Genomic DNA, 16,132 nt, shown 5'->3' with positions numbered 1-16,132 from the left:
AGAACATAAAGTTAATCCTTGTTCGTAATAATATATGTGAAGTTTGATCCGTAGAGAGGCAGCACCACTACTTAGTGGGCCTGTGTGTCGGCCCAAAATCAGTAATTGTGGGCCGGCCGGGGTTTCTTTCCATTCCTTTCATGATCCTCTAATTATAACTGGAAAAAAGCAGCAAAATATCACTAACTTATTTTGACCCCTGCAATTGCGTCTTCTGCTCGTCAATCCATAATGTGCCACGAGTGCTAATAAATTTTACACAAGTTAAAATTTTTAAATCTTATCTAAAATTTAACCTACCCAACATTTAGCACTTCCATATGGAGGAGCTAGTACTAAAATTTGAAATTTAGTACGTTTATCCATTGTTAGCACTTAGATCCAAACAAGACCTAAGAGCAACTCCAAGAGTTTGCCAAAAAAAATTTCCCCAAAACAATGTATTGGGGGCTCTCCCTAAAAATATTTCTCCCAAAAACATATCAACCCACGTCAAAATGCTAATAACTAGTCCCCAATATTTCAAAAAATACCACGTCATTATAATTAGGCCCATATTAAAATTAGGCCCATAATTGGGCTGCGCCTTGCCCCCTCACGCACAGCACCTTCCCTCTCCAATCTCCATTGCTGCACAGCACCTGCACTCCGATCTCCATCGCAGCCGCCAGAAGGTCACGCCGAAAGGAGTCCCCGCGATCTCCAACTCCAATTGGAGAAAGGTAAAACGGATTCGATATGAGTCGATGAAGCCTTTCCATGCAACTGGTGATGGATTCATCGTCAGATGATGACGATGATTAGCTATGAGACCTAATCATCGTCATCATCTGACGAACCGGCTCCGGGGCCAAATCCGCCGGTTCCCCCTCCTCTCCGGCTGCCTCTCCGGCGCCGGTGAGGTCGGGGAACCGGGGATTTCGTCGGCCGGATGTGAATAGTAGCTAGCTAGGATAGTTAGTGTTCTAGGTTTTGCTCACTGTCTCCAATGGCGGCGGTGGAGCTTCGATCTGCGGCGTTGGTGGCCTTTCCACTGCGCTGGCGAATAATACTCCTACTCCTCTTCGTTGGTGGTGCGAGCTGGGTATCCAGTTCTTCATCCGCTGGCGATTCGGGGGAGTCAGGTGGTCGGGAGGCCGAGATGGCCGCTGAAGGATTCGTCTGCGGGCTGCGTCGCTCCTGCTCCCTCGGCGGCGGATGCGGATCTTGTCTGTTTCGGCTCCCGGCGACAGCAGTGGCGAGGTGGCCGCTTCTTTTGCTCCTCTTCAGTAGTGGCGAGGTGGCCGCTTCTTTTGCCCCTCCTCAGCTTCTCTGCTCGGCGTCCTCTCCGGCAGGAGGCCATGGGGACGGATCCCCTCCTCGCCGGCGACCTCCATGGCGCCTGCGGGTGAGGGGGGCCGGCTCTCGCGGCTCCTGCAGACGGGGGGTAGGCGTCGGGTGCGGCTTCTGGATGGGGCCGGTGTTCGAGGCGTCGGTGACGGCCTCGGGTGCAGCAGTTGCAGGGGGTGGTCGGCGTCGTGCGCGGCGGCGACGGCCCTCGGGTCCGGCGACGGCCCTCGGGTCCGGTTTCCGGTGATGGCGTCGAGTGGTGGCGGCGGCGTCCCCTTTGGAATAAGATCTCCCGAACTCCACCCCGTCGGTGGTGATCTCCTTCGGCACTGCCGATGAGCTCGTGGAGCTGGTTCTTCTACGAAGGAAGAGCTCGTCATGGTTGCAGCTTCGTCGAGCTCTGTGCTATCTCAGGCACCCTCTCACGCATGGAGCCACAATGGGAGGTGACGTCCCACGTCGCACACCGAATTCTCTGCTCTTCGGTGATCTCTCAAAGGATGTGTTTTGAGTTTTGATTGTGTATTGTTGTAGGTTTGTTGGTGTATGTAGGGAGGTGTTTCGAGTTCGAGTGCGTCTCTATGTATGCGAACAGATACTACAACAATTTTTTCAGTTTGAGAGGGTTCAAAAAAAAAAGATGATGACGATGATGATTTCCTCCTCTCTGTTACTCATGTGGCCATGAATGAGGATGAGTCTGATGATGAAACAAGACATCGTGGTTCTGTCCTAGGGCATCGAATATTTCGGCGAGACAGACAGGCAGGGCATCATAGGTTATATCAAGATTATTTTTCAGATGATCCAACATACGGACATAGTTATTTTAGACGAAGGTATGTAAACAATAGAATTATTTGGATCATTTTTTATAAATCCATTATATGTGTCTCATTACTTTTTAATTTCAGGTTTTGAATGAGGCGTACACTGTTTGTACGCATATCGAATGCCGTAGAACAACACGATCAATATTTCGTGCAGAAAAGAAATGCTGCCGGTATACTTGGCCTTTCTAGTCTGCAAAAGATCACTGCAGCATTTCGGATGTTAACTTATGAAGTAGCAGCTGATGCTACAGATGATTATGTCCGTATTGGTGAAAGTACTGCTATTGAGAGTCTGAGAAGGTTTGTCAGTGCTGTTGTGGAGGTTTTCGGAGATGAGTACTTGAGATCACCTAATGAAGATGATACCGCTAGATTACTTGCAATTGGAGAGAGTAGAGGTTTTCCCAGTATGCTTGGGTCGATTGATTGTATGCATTGGAGGTGGAAAAATTGTCCTTCAGCATGGCAAGGTATGTACACCGGGCATGTGCATGAGCCTACAATTATACTTGAAGCTGTTGCCGATAAAGATCTTTGTATTTGGCATGTTTTCTTTGGGATGCCAGGTTCCCACAATGACATCAATGTTTTGCACCGGTCATCTTTATTTGCACGGCTAGCCGAAGGTCAAGCTCCAGAGGTGAATTATACCATTAATAATAATGAATATACAATGGGTTATTATCTTGCTGATGGCATATATCCCTCATGGGCCACATTTGTGAAGACCATACCTAAACCACAAGGTAACAAGAAGAAATATTTTGCAGCTGCCCAAGAAGATTGTAGGAAGGACGTGGAACGAGCATTTCGGGTTCTGCAGGCAATCTCAGTAGCCACTAGTACTCTTTAGAAGATTCAAATACCAATTAAGTTCCAACATCACATAGTACCAAATGGGAAAAACATCACAGTAGCTACCAATACTATTTAGAAGAACAGAAGTCTACTTAAGTACTCAGCTCATGATCTCAGCCCGCAAGCACATGTAGTATTTCTTTAGGTCATCATCTAGCATGGCAGTAAGGTCCATGGTCATAATCCTCTCTTCATCCCTCTTTTTCTGCACCTGGACCTCCTGACTCCTCACCTCAACCTCCTGACTCCTCACTTGGAGAAGTAGTTTTCCATTTGCAACTCGATCCTGTTCAAGAGTAAATGCTTTATTGAACCTCTCTTCTTTCTTTAGCTCTTTCTCCCCATCAGTTTCTTTCTTCTGTGCCCACATATTTTCTAAGGTTGCTGTCACACTTTTTTTCTTCTCTTGCAGCAATGCTGCTTTTGCCTTCTTCTTACCTATTGGCCTTGTCAATGCACAAGCCTCCAGGCCTTCAACTGCACCTGGTTCTGTTTCACTTGGTAAAGCTGCACTCGGATCAGCAGTAGAGCTTGTCTTCTGCTTCTTGTTAGATGTTTTACCAGCAGCCAATTCATCAATTTTAGCAAGCCATTTTGGTTTTGTTCTCAGCTTATTCCAGCAATGCATGAACTGAAATGCTTTGCCATGTTCATCTTCAGACTTGTACAAGGCACATGCCTCTGCAACCTGGACACAGCAACATCCAAGGGATTTTCATTTATGAGATATAAAAATAAAATAGACGAAACAAATCCATGTCAGAAAATGAGTAAGTACCTTGTCTTGCATTGTAGTACCACTCTGACGTCTTAACTCAATCCGTGTTAGACATCCATAAAACTTGTTCACACATTTTTGTATGGTCTCCCACCGGTGCATGAGAGAATTAATGGTACGCTTTGAGGAGCATGTCTTGTGTTCATGAACGTACTTATAGATACGAGACCAATACCTGCCACCCTTTTGATCTTTGCCTACGATTGGATCCAAGCTTATATTCAGCCAGCTTGAAACCAAAACCTCATCTTCGTGGTCACTGAAATTCTTTGATCTCTTATGGTTTGGCCTCACGGAGGGGGTTGCTGGACCAACTTGTGTTGCCTGTGACTGTTGGTCAGCATAGGTGTTGCCATAATTATCAAAATCACCTAGATTAGTTTCATCCATCATCATGTTGGAATAATATCCATTTTCTATAAGTATTTACTCAGTGATAAGTTTTCAGTAAAAGCTTAAATATAGCACGAACATATATGCATTGTCACAAGGTAGCATGAAGAAAACACTTTCAGATATTACTGTTAATTGCATAACTCTTGTCATGCTGTATAAACAAGGTAGCATGAAGAAAGCACAGTGATAAGTGTTACCATTAATTGCAGGGTGTTCAAATTCGAATTCAAATCAGCCAAATTAAAGGAGTTAGCTAAAACTCTGCAATTGTTCTGAACTCTGTGTAGACAGCCAGGTTCAGACTTGAGCAAGTTAACTGAAAGCTATGTAGACAAATGGATTGCCGTTGGCCTCTTGTTCGAAGGCAGCAGAGTGGTCGTCGCAGGATGGGTACGGCGCCGCCGACAGGGAGTCCGAATCATTGCCGGCAAGGGCTGCAATCGGAGGACGGGGTTGTCCTTTTCCTAGCAGATCACCTCGTATGTCACCACCACCGGGCAGATCGAAGTCGCAACCGCTGGGCCTCTCCAAAATTCTGCAGCCGCCGTTCCATCGAGGGATGCGCTTGTCGCCGGGCCACTGAGGGTGCTGGCCAGCGACAGACAGCACGCGCCGTTGAAGCATCCCGCCGACGTGCCTTACTTGCCCATGCCGGACAAGAGCAGGTTGCCGTGGTGGCTCCATGTGCTGCCCTTGCGTCGCCGCTGCCGTAGCCGCCGCCGAGGAACAACTTTTTGACTCCCACGAAGTGGCGCGTGCCAGAAAAAAATCGCGGGAATGGATCCCTCGCGCGCGGGAAAGGAGGCTGCGGGACGATTGGGGGCAGAGGCGCGTCGCAAAGATATGTGCGGCGAGTCGGACGGGATTCGCATCGCGAATAGTTTGGGAGAGGTTTGGGGGAGCTGTTGGACTTTGTTTTTTTCAATTCTCTCCCTAAATAAGATATTAGGGGTGAGATAAAGGTGATTTTGGAGTTGCTCTAAGTCCACACGAGCTTCTCCCCAATGCTAAAAATAAGGTAGGTAGAGGTGAGGCAATGCTCTTTCCTACCACAGGATCAAGGAGGACCAGCCAACAGAAAAAGAATTGCTCCTCTTGCATGCATCCTCCCATTCTTCCTCCAAGCCTATGAATACAAAATGGCTTAGAATCCTCATTCTTCTCTCAATAATTAAACAAAAAATTATCTCTAGAAATGCCTAGAGCTGTAGCTAAAAATTAGTCAATTTAGGTCGTCTTCTCTCCCGATCAATCTGTTCGCAATCTGTTTGTTGCATTCAGCCATGGAGCACATTTGTTATGCCGTTGCTATTCTTGCGCTGCTTCAAGCACCGTTGGTCTCGGTGGCTTCTTCGTCGCCGCCGTCGTCGTCTAACCACCCGCAGCAAGCCAGCTTCGCCGTCAACACCCCCGCGAAAAAGCCGACGACTCCCGGCGGCGCCGGCGGCGGCCAGCAGGCCAGCACCAGCTTCGCCGTCGGCAACGGGCAGCAGTCCAGCAGCTTCGTCGTAGCCGGCGGCCCCGGCAGCTTCGGCGAGTTCATCGCCGAGAACGTGGAGAGCTACGCCGTGAACAAGCAGATCTACGCCGCCAAGGTGAAGAACGGCACGGGCGTGTCGGCGGTGGACGCGGAGCTGTCGGCGGCGGAGGCCGGGGCCGTGCGGTGGGTGGTGAGCCCCGACGGCAAGGGCAAGTTCCGGACGATCAACGAGGCCGTGAAGGCCGTCCCGGAGAAGAACAAGAAGCGGGTCATCCTCGACATCCGCCCGGGCACCTACAAGTAAGCTGATTTGATTCAATGGCCAAGAATAAATCCGGCAACGGCGATGAGATTTGATTCCGACGACGCAACCAACAAACTAAACGCAGGGAGAAGGTGCTGGTCCCGTACACGAAGCATTTCGTGACGTTCCTGGGCGACCCCAAGCACCCGCCAGTGATCATGTGGAACGACACGGCGGCGACCCACGGCAAGGACGGCGCGCCCGTCGGCACCGTCGGCAGCGCCACCGTCGCCGTCGAGTCCGACTACTTCCTGGCCTCCGGCATCGTCTTCAGGGTAATAATTATTGTAATCCAATCCTGCATTCCATCCAATCCGGCATCGCCTCACCATGACCATGCAATTGATGAGCGAGCGAGCAGAACCACGCGCCGATGGCGGCGCCGGGGCAGAAGGGCGGGCAGGCGGTGGCGCTGCGGGTGTTCGGGACCAAGGCGGCCTTCTACAACTGCACCATCGACGGCGGGCAGGACACGCTGTACGACCACAAGGGCCTCCACTACTTCAAGGGCTGCCTCATCCAGGGCAGCGTCGACTTCATCTTCGGCTTCGGGCGGTCGCTCTACGAGGACTGCGCCATCGTCTCGGTGACCAAGCAGGTGGCGGTGCTGACGGCGCAGCAGCGCACCAAGAGCATCGCCGGCGCCATCGAGAGCGGCTTCTCCTTCCTCCGGTGCCGCGTCTCCGGCGCCGGCCAGATCTACCTCGGCCGCGCCTGGGGGGACTCGTCGCGGGTCGTCTACTCCTACACCGACATGGGCAAGGAGGTGGTGCCCGTGGGCTGGGACGGCTGGAACATCCAGGCGCCGGAGCGGAGCGGCGTCTACTACGGCGAGTACCGGTGCTCCGGCCCGGGGGCGCTCGCGCACAAGCGCATCGGCTGGTCGCTCATCCTCAACGACGTCCAGGCCAAGCCCTTCACCGGCACGCACTTCGTCTACGGCGACTCCTGGATCCTGCCGCCGCCCAAGCTGGCCTAGTTTTTTTTTTTTTGAGAAAAAGGGTTGGACTTTATTGATAACATTTTACATCCAGCCCCCTGAAAGGGCACCCCAAAGTACAAGATAATTTACATATAAGCTCTTGAAAGGAGCACCCAGCAAACTTCAGCATCGCCGACCAACGTTGCCGCAATCCAGTTCTTCTCCATCTCCCGCAATAGAGAAGATAACCTAGAATGGAGCTAGCAGTCGCATCCCGAAGAGTCAGTAAATTTTGAAAGGCCCATGAGTGGCTCATGCCTTTGATCCGTTGAACGCCCTAACAAATGGCAAGCCATCGCTTGGTCGTCACCAGGATCGGACACCGGTCGCCCCACCGTCCAACCCCAGTCGACGAGCAGCAAACCCGCAAAGGGGGACACAAACCTCACAAGGCAGTTTCTGCCAACCTCGCAGTCATCAGAAGTACCTTGGAGGGACAAAATAATCCTCTGGACTCCAGCTCCCATATCAGCAGGTATGAGGCCACCGCTGACACTAGCTGCATGGGCATGGACAGCGCAAAGAAGCGCACAGAAAATTCGACCACCAACACATAAGAAAGTATGGAAGAAATCATCGCCGGTGATGAATCCTCCACATATGATGCCATCATCATGCTCCACGCAGACAACGACCGGCAGCAGACCCCAACCACCGCCAATATAGACAACACCAGAAAAAATCCAGAGGAGACAAAAGACTCCCGGCACATGGCTCACTGAGAGGTAAACCAACCCTTTGGTAACAGTAGATCTACGGACTAAGCATAGATAAATACATGTAACAGCTAAACCTACAAACATAGGTATAAACAATCCTCTCACCAGAGACGACGCCGCAGAGCTCGGCCTCAAGCACCGCGAGGCACCACCGGACAAGGCCCAAATGGACCCAGCCCAGCCACCGCCGACCCCATGCAGAAGACGCTCGAGCCGAGCTTCCTCCACCAGGAGCCGCGCACCGCCGCTGGGCTTACTCCGCGGGGAGGCACGCCCCACCGCAGAGCTCACCCAACGGGGCCGCACGGCGTCGAAGAGCTCGCTCCGCGTGTCGGTGTCCCGACCCGGGGGTCCGGGTCCCAACTAGTAAAATGCCGCGTGTTTCCTCGTCCCAGATGATGATGCAAGAGGCAATACAGTAACACACGGGTTTATCCTGGTTTCGGCCACGGGGCCGTACGTCCAGCAAAGGGGGTGTGCAAGTGCACTGTATTATCTTGCACCCGGGGCGCTTGTAGTAGGGGGTACAAGCGAGGCGAGAGAGGGAGGGAAGCTCCCAAGTCTCTGCTAGAGGGGGAATCGGTTACAGTGAGTGCCCAGCAGGGCTTAGAGGTGACGATGATCGTAAGTGTGGGTGAACGTGATTGCTGAAGTCCCGAACGTCCCCCTTTAAAGGAAACCCGCCTCCTCCTTTTATAGTCACAAGGAGGGGTGGGGTACATGAGTAGGGGAGTGTGGAAGTCGTCGTCTTCCCCCGAATCACGGGGGTGCAGTGGTCGGATACTGTAGGAAGTACACTGTGGGGCATGGCGTCGGGCGTGGCGGTTGTCCGGGCCATCGTCCTTGGTCTCGCGGAGATCGCGCCGGCGTCCTGCCAACCCCTGCAGGCGGAGTGGTCGTTACTATAGGGCGTACAGTTCTCCAGATGTGGCATTCTGTGGGCCCTGTGGGTTAGGGTCTTGCGTACTCCAGCGGCGGCGGGGCACGCGGCGGTCCCAGACCCCCTGGACGGAGTGCTGACATGCACACTTAGGAGGTCCAGGAGACGCGTGGAGGTCCCGGACCCCTCGAGGGGAGAGGTCCGGGACCCCGGCTGCGAGTGACGGGCATCCCTCTTCGAGGGGCTCGTGGCGACACCGGACCTCCTCCCAAGCAGGAGGTGGGCCCGGGGCCATACGTGTGATGATGTATAGTCCGGACGGCCGGAGTTGGCTGAATAGTGCAGGGAGCAGTGCCGGGCACGCTCCGTCCCGCGTCGCAGGTCCCACAGTATCGCCACAGCGCCCGGGATGGCGGAGCAGTGACCGGAGTTGGCGGATGGGACTCCGGTCACAGCCACCGCGGGAAATGGCGGTCTGACACCATCTGTCCTGAGCACTGTGGAGGAGTGGTTGGCACTTAAAGCCTCCGTACGACAGGCGGGTGAGCTGCAAGACTGTTTGTCCTTTGCGGAGATGTGTTACACCCTCGAGGCGCGGGTTCACTACCCTCGACCGAGGTGGAGATGTGTCATCCGATCGAGGGTAGGTTCGCTACCCTCGAGCAAGGCGGAGATGATTCGCCCGCTCGAGGGTAGGTTCGCTATCCTCGAGCGAGACGGAGATGTGGGGCGCAGTCGAGGGGTCTCGACGGGAGCCCTCGAGCGAGGCGGAAACCACCCCGTGGTCCGAGGAGAGTGTGGATGGGCCGCACCGTGTCGGTGGGCCACGTGTTTTGGCTTCTTTGAGCCCTTTCCTTTCTTCCAGATCGGAGGGAGTCCGTGGGTCTTTGTGGGCCCAGTTGCCTTAACGTGTGTTCGAGTTTTAGAGCGATCTTAGTACCCCGATTAGGGTTTCCCTAATCGTGGTACCCGACAGTAGCCCCCGAGGCTTTGGTCGAGTCAAGGGATTCGGCCAAAGGGTGATTCGGCGATTTTCCCCTTGACGTGATTAGTCAATGCCGCGCACCCGCCAGACGCACCTGAGCGCCAGCCCGGCGGATGTGACAACACGTCGGTCGGGGTAGTGCGCCCGCGGGTGGAGTACTTCGAGGTGCACGCCCTTTTGTTTGTACGTGTCCGCGCACTGAGGGGGGCCAGGGTGGCGACGACGCCTGTTGCTCGGCAGCTGGCGCCTTCGTCGTGCTGTCCCGCGCTAAGGGCCTTGGCCCCGGCCCCTCTGGTCGCCTTGCGGTGTGCCGTTCAAGGGCGGTCGGCCTGAGCCGATGCTGCGCCGCGTAGTGTCAAGGGGCTCGGCTTCGCTTTATTTCGTTCGGTCGCGTCTCGTCGCGGTGACCGAGGGCATCTTTCGTTCGTGGAGGGCCGTGTCATCACAGGCGGTCCAAGCCCTTGCCCTTCGACAGGCTTGAAGCTCAGCGCCCGCCGCAGTTATAAATAGGGGCCATGGGGTTCCCTCTTCCTCTCCAACTTCCCTGCTCTTCTTCCCAGCATTGCCTAAGTCTTAATGTTTTCCTTTGTCTTTCGTGACTGGCCCCCAGATGGGGTGGCCCGGCTTTTTTTGTTTTGGTGCTAGAAGAATGCTTGCGAGCGGCAGGGGAAAGCCGGAGAGGGCGTGCGCACCATCCCTCAGCTTGAGTGGGATCAGCAGAAGAGCATTGGGCCCGTGGGGTCCTGCTCCTGCGATGTCCCCTAGCCTGAAGGGGGATGGAGACGCCTGACCGTGGCGGTGGCGCCAGGTCTGGCGGCTGTACTTCGCATCATCCCCCCCGGCAACAAGGTTGCTCTCGGGGAGATGGTGCGGAGGGCGCTGTCCGATAGCTCGACCCCCCGCATAGTCTTCGGTGGAGGAGATTCTAGAAGAAAGCTTGCGAGGAGAGCATCCCACTGGACCCATGCGGCCCGGGGGCTGTCCCTCGCATCCCTAGCAGCCTGGCTGTCGTGTCAGCTGGGGGCTTGGCGCCTTTCTTTGTCGCTCGCCTCCCCCAAGACAGGGAAAATTGCCACGCAGGTGGCAATGTGTTTGTAACTTTCGATGGCTTCGCGCCGGTAACCCTTTATAATCTTTATTTGCATTGAGCAATAAAGTTCCCCTTTCTTCCTTTACGGGATGTATGATCGAGGGTATAGGGATGTGCAGAGGGTTACAAGCCTCGAATATGTGTGTGAAGTTTCTCCACAGGGGCGCGTCAGCGCACCCGCGGGTGTAGCCCCCGAGGCCTTGGAGGAGAGTTTTTGCTCGTCCAAGGGCTAAGAACGTTGCCCCACCGGGTTGCCTCACCGGGGTGGTCGTCCAATATCTTTTTCAGCCGGCAACGGCACTCTTTCAGCCGCCGTAGGCATTCCCCGTGCTGGTACAGCAACCCGGCGTTCAGCTTAACCATCGGGGGAGCGTACGTTAACGGCAGGGGATTTGGTTATACACGTGGAGCTTCACAATTGACGGTCGTCGACTTATTCGAGGGTACGGTCTGAACCGAGGTGTGCGAGGAGCCCCCGAGCCCAGGCCCATGTGAAGGCGTTCATGGGAACCCTCGACTTTGATTACGACCCTCGTCGCCCTTCCGCAGGGAGGAGGGGTGAAGCGCACCATGCTACCCATGTCCGGGCCGCGAGCTATGGCTGCTTCGGTGAGCTATTAGCGGGTAGTTCAAGCGGACGTCCGTGCCCCGTTTGATAAGGGTCGGCTCATGGTCCATGGACACGTCTCATAAAGCGCTCGCGATGGTTCGCTTGGCGGGCCTCGGATCCGTTCGATAGGATCCGAGGGCTCGATGCTCTCCCTCGATGGGATCCCCCTTCTAGGCACCCTCGACTGACCTTGAACACTGCGTAGGATGTCTCGAACTCCGCGTTCGAGGGTGGCTTGTACGGCACATCCCTGCAGTCCCTGTCTCTGGCGATCTGGGGCGCCTGTTGAACCCCCCGAAGGGCCAGGCTTCGAACCCCTGATCAGTAGGCCCCAGAATGCAATTCCTTCGAGGGTACAGGGACCCCCGAAGGAATATTCCATCTTGATTCGAAAACGACGCAGAGTCGCGAGCCACGCGTGCGGGTCTTCCGCTGGTGGTGGGCGACGTGGCCCGATTCGTGCGGTGCGGTGCGGGCGCGCCTTTTCAGGCGGTAGCCTCGGGCAGACGAAGCGGCGTGGGCGGCGGCTGACGGATGGGATAGTACAACAGTCGCGCCGTGCCCGCCGGTTATCGTGCCGCAGTTATTGTTGCGTGCGCGCACGGGAGACTCCGCGGTCGTGGGGCCCAGCCGTCAGCGACAGCGAAATCTACCGCATTCAACGCAGTACATTCGGGCTGTGGCGGTGGACCCGCCCATCGCAGTAAATAAAAAAGATGAGGGAAGGGTTGTGTTGGGCTCACCTGGCCATTTGCCTTCATCCCACTTCGCCTTCTCCGCCTCCACTGCATCCTGAGCACGCAGCCAAGAGTGAAAGGAGGAAGGAGTGTGAGCACACCTTTGCCATCCCTGAGCCTTTACTCCTACATCCCCCCTCAACTCGCAGAGATGTCGGATGTCCAGGAGCCCTTGCCGTGGGGGAGGTCATCCGCCACCGTGGCGGTCCTAGAGCAGTTGGTCGCCGACCGGCTGCTGCCGCGGAACCCCGACTCGGGGGTGCCGGCGTGGATTTCCCCGCACCCGGACGAGACCGAGCCGAAGCCCCCGCAGGGCTACGTCGTGAGCTTTGTGCGCCTTCACGAGCAAGGCTTCGGCGTCCCCATCAGTAGGTTCATGCGAGCGCTGTGCGACTGTTATGGAGCGGAGCTTGACAACTTCAGCCCCAACTCCATCTCGCAGGCGGCGATTTTCGTCGCCGTCTGCGAGGGGTACCTCGGCATCGAAGCCCACTGGGATCTCTGGATCCACCTGTTCCGCGGCGAGCTCTTTATCAAGAGCGCGAGCTGGTGGCCTGATGTTCCACGTGCGTCACTCCCGGAAGAACTTGTACATTCCGAGCAAGATGACGACGAACAACTCCGGGTGGAGCCGAGGGTGGTTCTACCTTCGGAATTATAGCGGCGCGCTCCCGGCATTCACCAACAAAGTTCTCCGGGAGCGACCGCTGAAGTGGGACTGGGGGGTGTCGCCCCCAGCACAACAAGACAAGCTCGAAGTCCTCACCAACGCACTGGCGCATCTGGCGAGGAAGGGGTTGACGGCAGCGGCCGTCATCACAAACTTCCACCGGCAGAGGGTGATCCCTCTCGTGGAAAGGGCCATGCCGATCTTCCAGCTCACCCCCGGGAGCCAAGCTAAGGGCTCGAGGACGTCATTCAAGCTGCTTTCCCGTGCCACCGCCGCCCGGACGGCAAAGTATGCGGTGGCGGAGTTCCCCCGCGATCCCGACGATCTTTGGAGGATCAAGATGCGCCCCGAGACGGGGTACATTTCTCTGGTAAGTTTTGATTTCGAATCTGCTGTGTCTTGTGTAGCCCCCTTTTCTGACTCCAACTCAGGCATACTTTGCAGGGGTTGAAGTGCCACCCTTCGAAGCCTCCAGTCCCGGAAGAATGCCTAATCAACCGCCTCCACGCGGAGAAGTTGAAAAGGCAGAAGGACGCGGCGGAGGCAAAGGCCGAGAGGAAGAGGAAGAGGAAGGCGAAGCACGACAAAGCATGCAAGCTTGCTCGCGCGGAGGGGAAGCTGCGGCCCACCACACCTGAGTCCTCGGAGGAGGACGAGGAGGAGGAGGCCTCGGACACCGAGGACCGCGCTCTGAGGGGGCGACGGGGCAGCAGCGGGTGCGAGCTCCCCGCCGACCTACCGGTGGGATGATGACGAGGGGGCGCCGGTGGCGCCGGAAGAGACAAGGGCTGTGGCGGAGTCATCGGCGGGTCCATCCCTCGAGGGTGCAGAGCGGGAGTCGTCCTCTCCGGCGGCGGGTGAGGAGACGCCCGCGCCCCAGGTGCTGATCCGTGGCGACGAGTCTGTGGCGGGCGCGGTGTCGTCCGTGCTGGCAGCCTCGAGTCACCAGGCCGACATGAGGGGGGCGCCCTCAGGGCAGTCTTCGAGGGGCGGCGCGGTGCCGCGGGCCCGAAGAAGCGCCACAAGGAAGCGGAGCATGAGTGCTCGATCCAGGTAAGTAAACTTGGGTTTCGTTTCTGTTGCGTGTTTGGTTGATTTCTCGATCCCGTTTTCCTCAACCTCTGTTCCTCGATTTCCAGCCCTGGGGCCGTCGCCAAGGATGCGGTCCAGCTTGCCCCGGCTAAGGCCCTCAAGGCCGGGGTATGCAGCATGCTGCACACGGCGCCGCAGCCCCTGCCCGCCGTGGACCTCGTGGCGGAGGCGGCGAAGCTGCGGAAGGCCATGGTTCGAGGGGCCCAGGCGGCCCAGCAAGCCCGAGCGCAGGAGGAGGAGGACGATGTCAGCCGAAACGGCGCCGAAGCAGCCGCTCAAGCTGACAACGCCGAGGAGACCGGCCGGGGCGGTGTGGTTGGCGCCGCCCAGCCGGACATCGAAGTCGAGGCCGGTCAGGGCGACGCGACCAGCGCCGCCCGACTGGACACAGGGGGAGAAACTGGTGGGGGCGCGCAGGAGCGCCCCGCCGACCAAGTGGAAGAGGAGACCCTCGTCCTCGAGCCCCCGAGGGCCGAGGCCGAGGGCATCGCAGAGGAGGAGACGGCGCTGGGGGCAACAGGGGTGGAAGGAGCCCCGTCTTGGAGACCACCGAGGCCCGGGACGAGGGTATCGTCGCGGTGGTGCCGGTGTCAACAGCGCAAGGGAGCATGGTGGCGGTGGTGGAGCTGCCGGACAGCAGCGAGTAATACGGGGACTCGATGGACATCGACCCCGCTGCTGCGGCAAGCGCCGCCGCGCACATTGCCGAGTTCGCATCGGCCAGCGCGGACGTGCTCGAGGCGGGGACGTCCGAGGGGCGTCATCTCGGGGCAACCGTCCCGTCCGGGCTCCCCTCAGAGTTCCTCCGCAAGGAACAAGAGGAGGAGGAAGCCTGGAACACGCAGCTCGGCATCGGCCGCGAGATCCCACAAGCCCTCGACCGCGCGTTCCAGCTCCATCAGGGGGCGGATTACCAGGTCAGCCAGGTAAATACTTTCCCCCGAAAATTGCTCGGATTCGATTTGTCTTTAACATGTTTTTACCCACACCCTCCCACTTGCAACGGCTGAGGGAAATCTCGCGCGAAAAGAGCGCCGAGATGTCCCGAATGTACTCCCAGATGAGCCAACTCGGGCAGCACAACGCCGAGTTGGTGCTCAAGAACATCGAAGCCAACACGAGAATGGCGGATCTGGGAGCGCGTCACCAGGCGCTGGAGGAGGATCTGGCCCGGGTTACCAGTGAGTGGGACGTCCAGAAGGCGGCAGCGGAGCAGAAGGCCCGGGAGGCCGAGGCGCAAGCTGCCGAGCTACAACGCCTCCGGACGATGCTCGAGGAGAAGGCTCGAGAAGCTGAGGTGCAGAGCGCCGAGCTACAGCGCCTCGGGACATCGCTCGAGCAGCAAAAGACTGAGCTCCTCCACAAGGAAGTGGCCATAGTTGCGCTCACCGGGACCCTCTGGGAAATGGGCGAGGCCCTCGAGGGGAAGGAGGTGGCCCTCCAGAACATGGGGGCCGCCCTTAGGGAGAAGGAAGCCTCCTTGTCCTCGCAAGAAGAGGCCGCGCGAGCCCAAAGGGAAGAGGCACAGAGGAACGTCACGGGTGAGTACCTTCGAGTTTTCGTCGATTTGTCTCCTTTCATAGCTTACATTGATTTCCTTTGCCCAGAGCTGAGGCAGAAGGTGGCGGACGAGTCCGCGGCGAAGGAAGCAGTCCACACTGCACTCACGGTGGCGCAAATAGAGTTTGCTGAGCTGGAGTAAACCGCCGTGAGCGTGTATCAAGAGCTCGAGGGGGAGGGTGCCGTCTCGGGCAGTTTGGTGATCAGCCGCCTGCGCGCGCTAGGCGGTCAGTTTGCCAAACACGCCAAGAGCACATTCTGTCTCGGTGTCCTACGGGCCCTCGCCGTGGCCTCGACACACTACCTCATGGATCTCCAGAGGGTGTCGTCAGGGTACGTCATTCCTGATTATGCTGATGCGGACGCCGCTTCGGCCATCATGGACGAAGCCGACTCAGCCGTGGAGGAGTTCGCCACCGTCCTCGCCGAGAAGCTCGAAGCCGAAATCCCTCCCATTGCTGAATTCGATGCCACTGAAGACCCGCACGGGGGGGATGGTAGCCTGTAGGAAATCTGGGCCTCGAAGCCCATGTAATAGATTAGTGATTATCGTAGTCACACTTTGTAATCGTACCTTATGAATATAAGAAATTCGTTTCGTTAAATCGACTGTGTGGCCCATCGAGGCCTTGTGCGTTCGAGCTTATGTTTTCTTTATTTTATTTCCATGTTCTCGTATGCGACTTAGATAAACGTCTGCGAAGGATTTCGCGTTCATAAGCAACGTAGATGTGGGGTGGTGAGGGGGGTGCCGTATCCCGGAGGTGTAGGCGGCCCCGCGACTCGGCCGGCCCCGTACCGTAGTTGCTTACGCCTCGCGTCCATTTTT

General features: G+C 56.6%; 3 protein-coding genes across 3 annotated transcripts; 1 reads left to right on the top strand and 2 right to left on the bottom strand.

Annotated features, from left to right (window-relative positions):
- Positions 1-1,265: 1,265 nt before the first annotated feature.
- On the bottom strand, positions 1,266-1,709 carry LOC120667975. Its single transcript, XM_039947943.1, has one exon. The coding sequence runs from the start codon at positions 1,707-1,709 to the stop codon at positions 1,266-1,268; it is 444 nt and encodes a 147-aa protein (XP_039803877.1).
- A 1,411-nt stretch (positions 1,710-3,120) lies between these two features.
- Positions 3,121-3,849, bottom strand: LOC120667974. The gene is made up of 2 exons (XM_039947942.1): positions 3,799-3,849; positions 3,121-3,708 (listed from the first exon to the last, which is right to left on the bottom strand). The coding sequence occupies exons 1-2, from the start codon at positions 3,808-3,810 to the stop codon at positions 3,121-3,123; spliced, it is 600 nt and encodes a 199-aa protein (XP_039803876.1). The 5' UTR covers positions 3,811-3,849.
- Positions 3,850-5,294: 1,445 nt separating this feature from the next.
- On the top strand, positions 5,295-7,042 carry LOC120663641 (putative pectinesterase 63). The gene is made up of 3 exons (XM_039942524.1): positions 5,295-5,974; positions 6,064-6,253; positions 6,340-7,042. Exons 1-3 carry the CDS (start codon positions 5,478-5,480, stop codon positions 6,955-6,957), a joined length of 1,305 nt encoding a protein of 434 aa, XP_039798458.1. The 5' UTR covers positions 5,295-5,477; the 3' UTR covers positions 6,958-7,042.
- Positions 7,043-16,132: the final 9,090 nt, after the last annotated feature.

The sequence above is a fragment of the Panicum virgatum genome, chromosome 3N, assembly GCF_016808335.1.
Source record: "Panicum virgatum strain AP13 chromosome 3N, P.virgatum_v5, whole genome shotgun sequence".
Lineage (NCBI taxonomy): Eukaryota > Viridiplantae > Streptophyta > Magnoliopsida > Poales > Poaceae > Panicum > Panicum virgatum.
The sequence above is the reverse complement of the archived record's forward strand: the minus strand, read 5'-3'. Positions and strand labels throughout refer to the sequence as shown.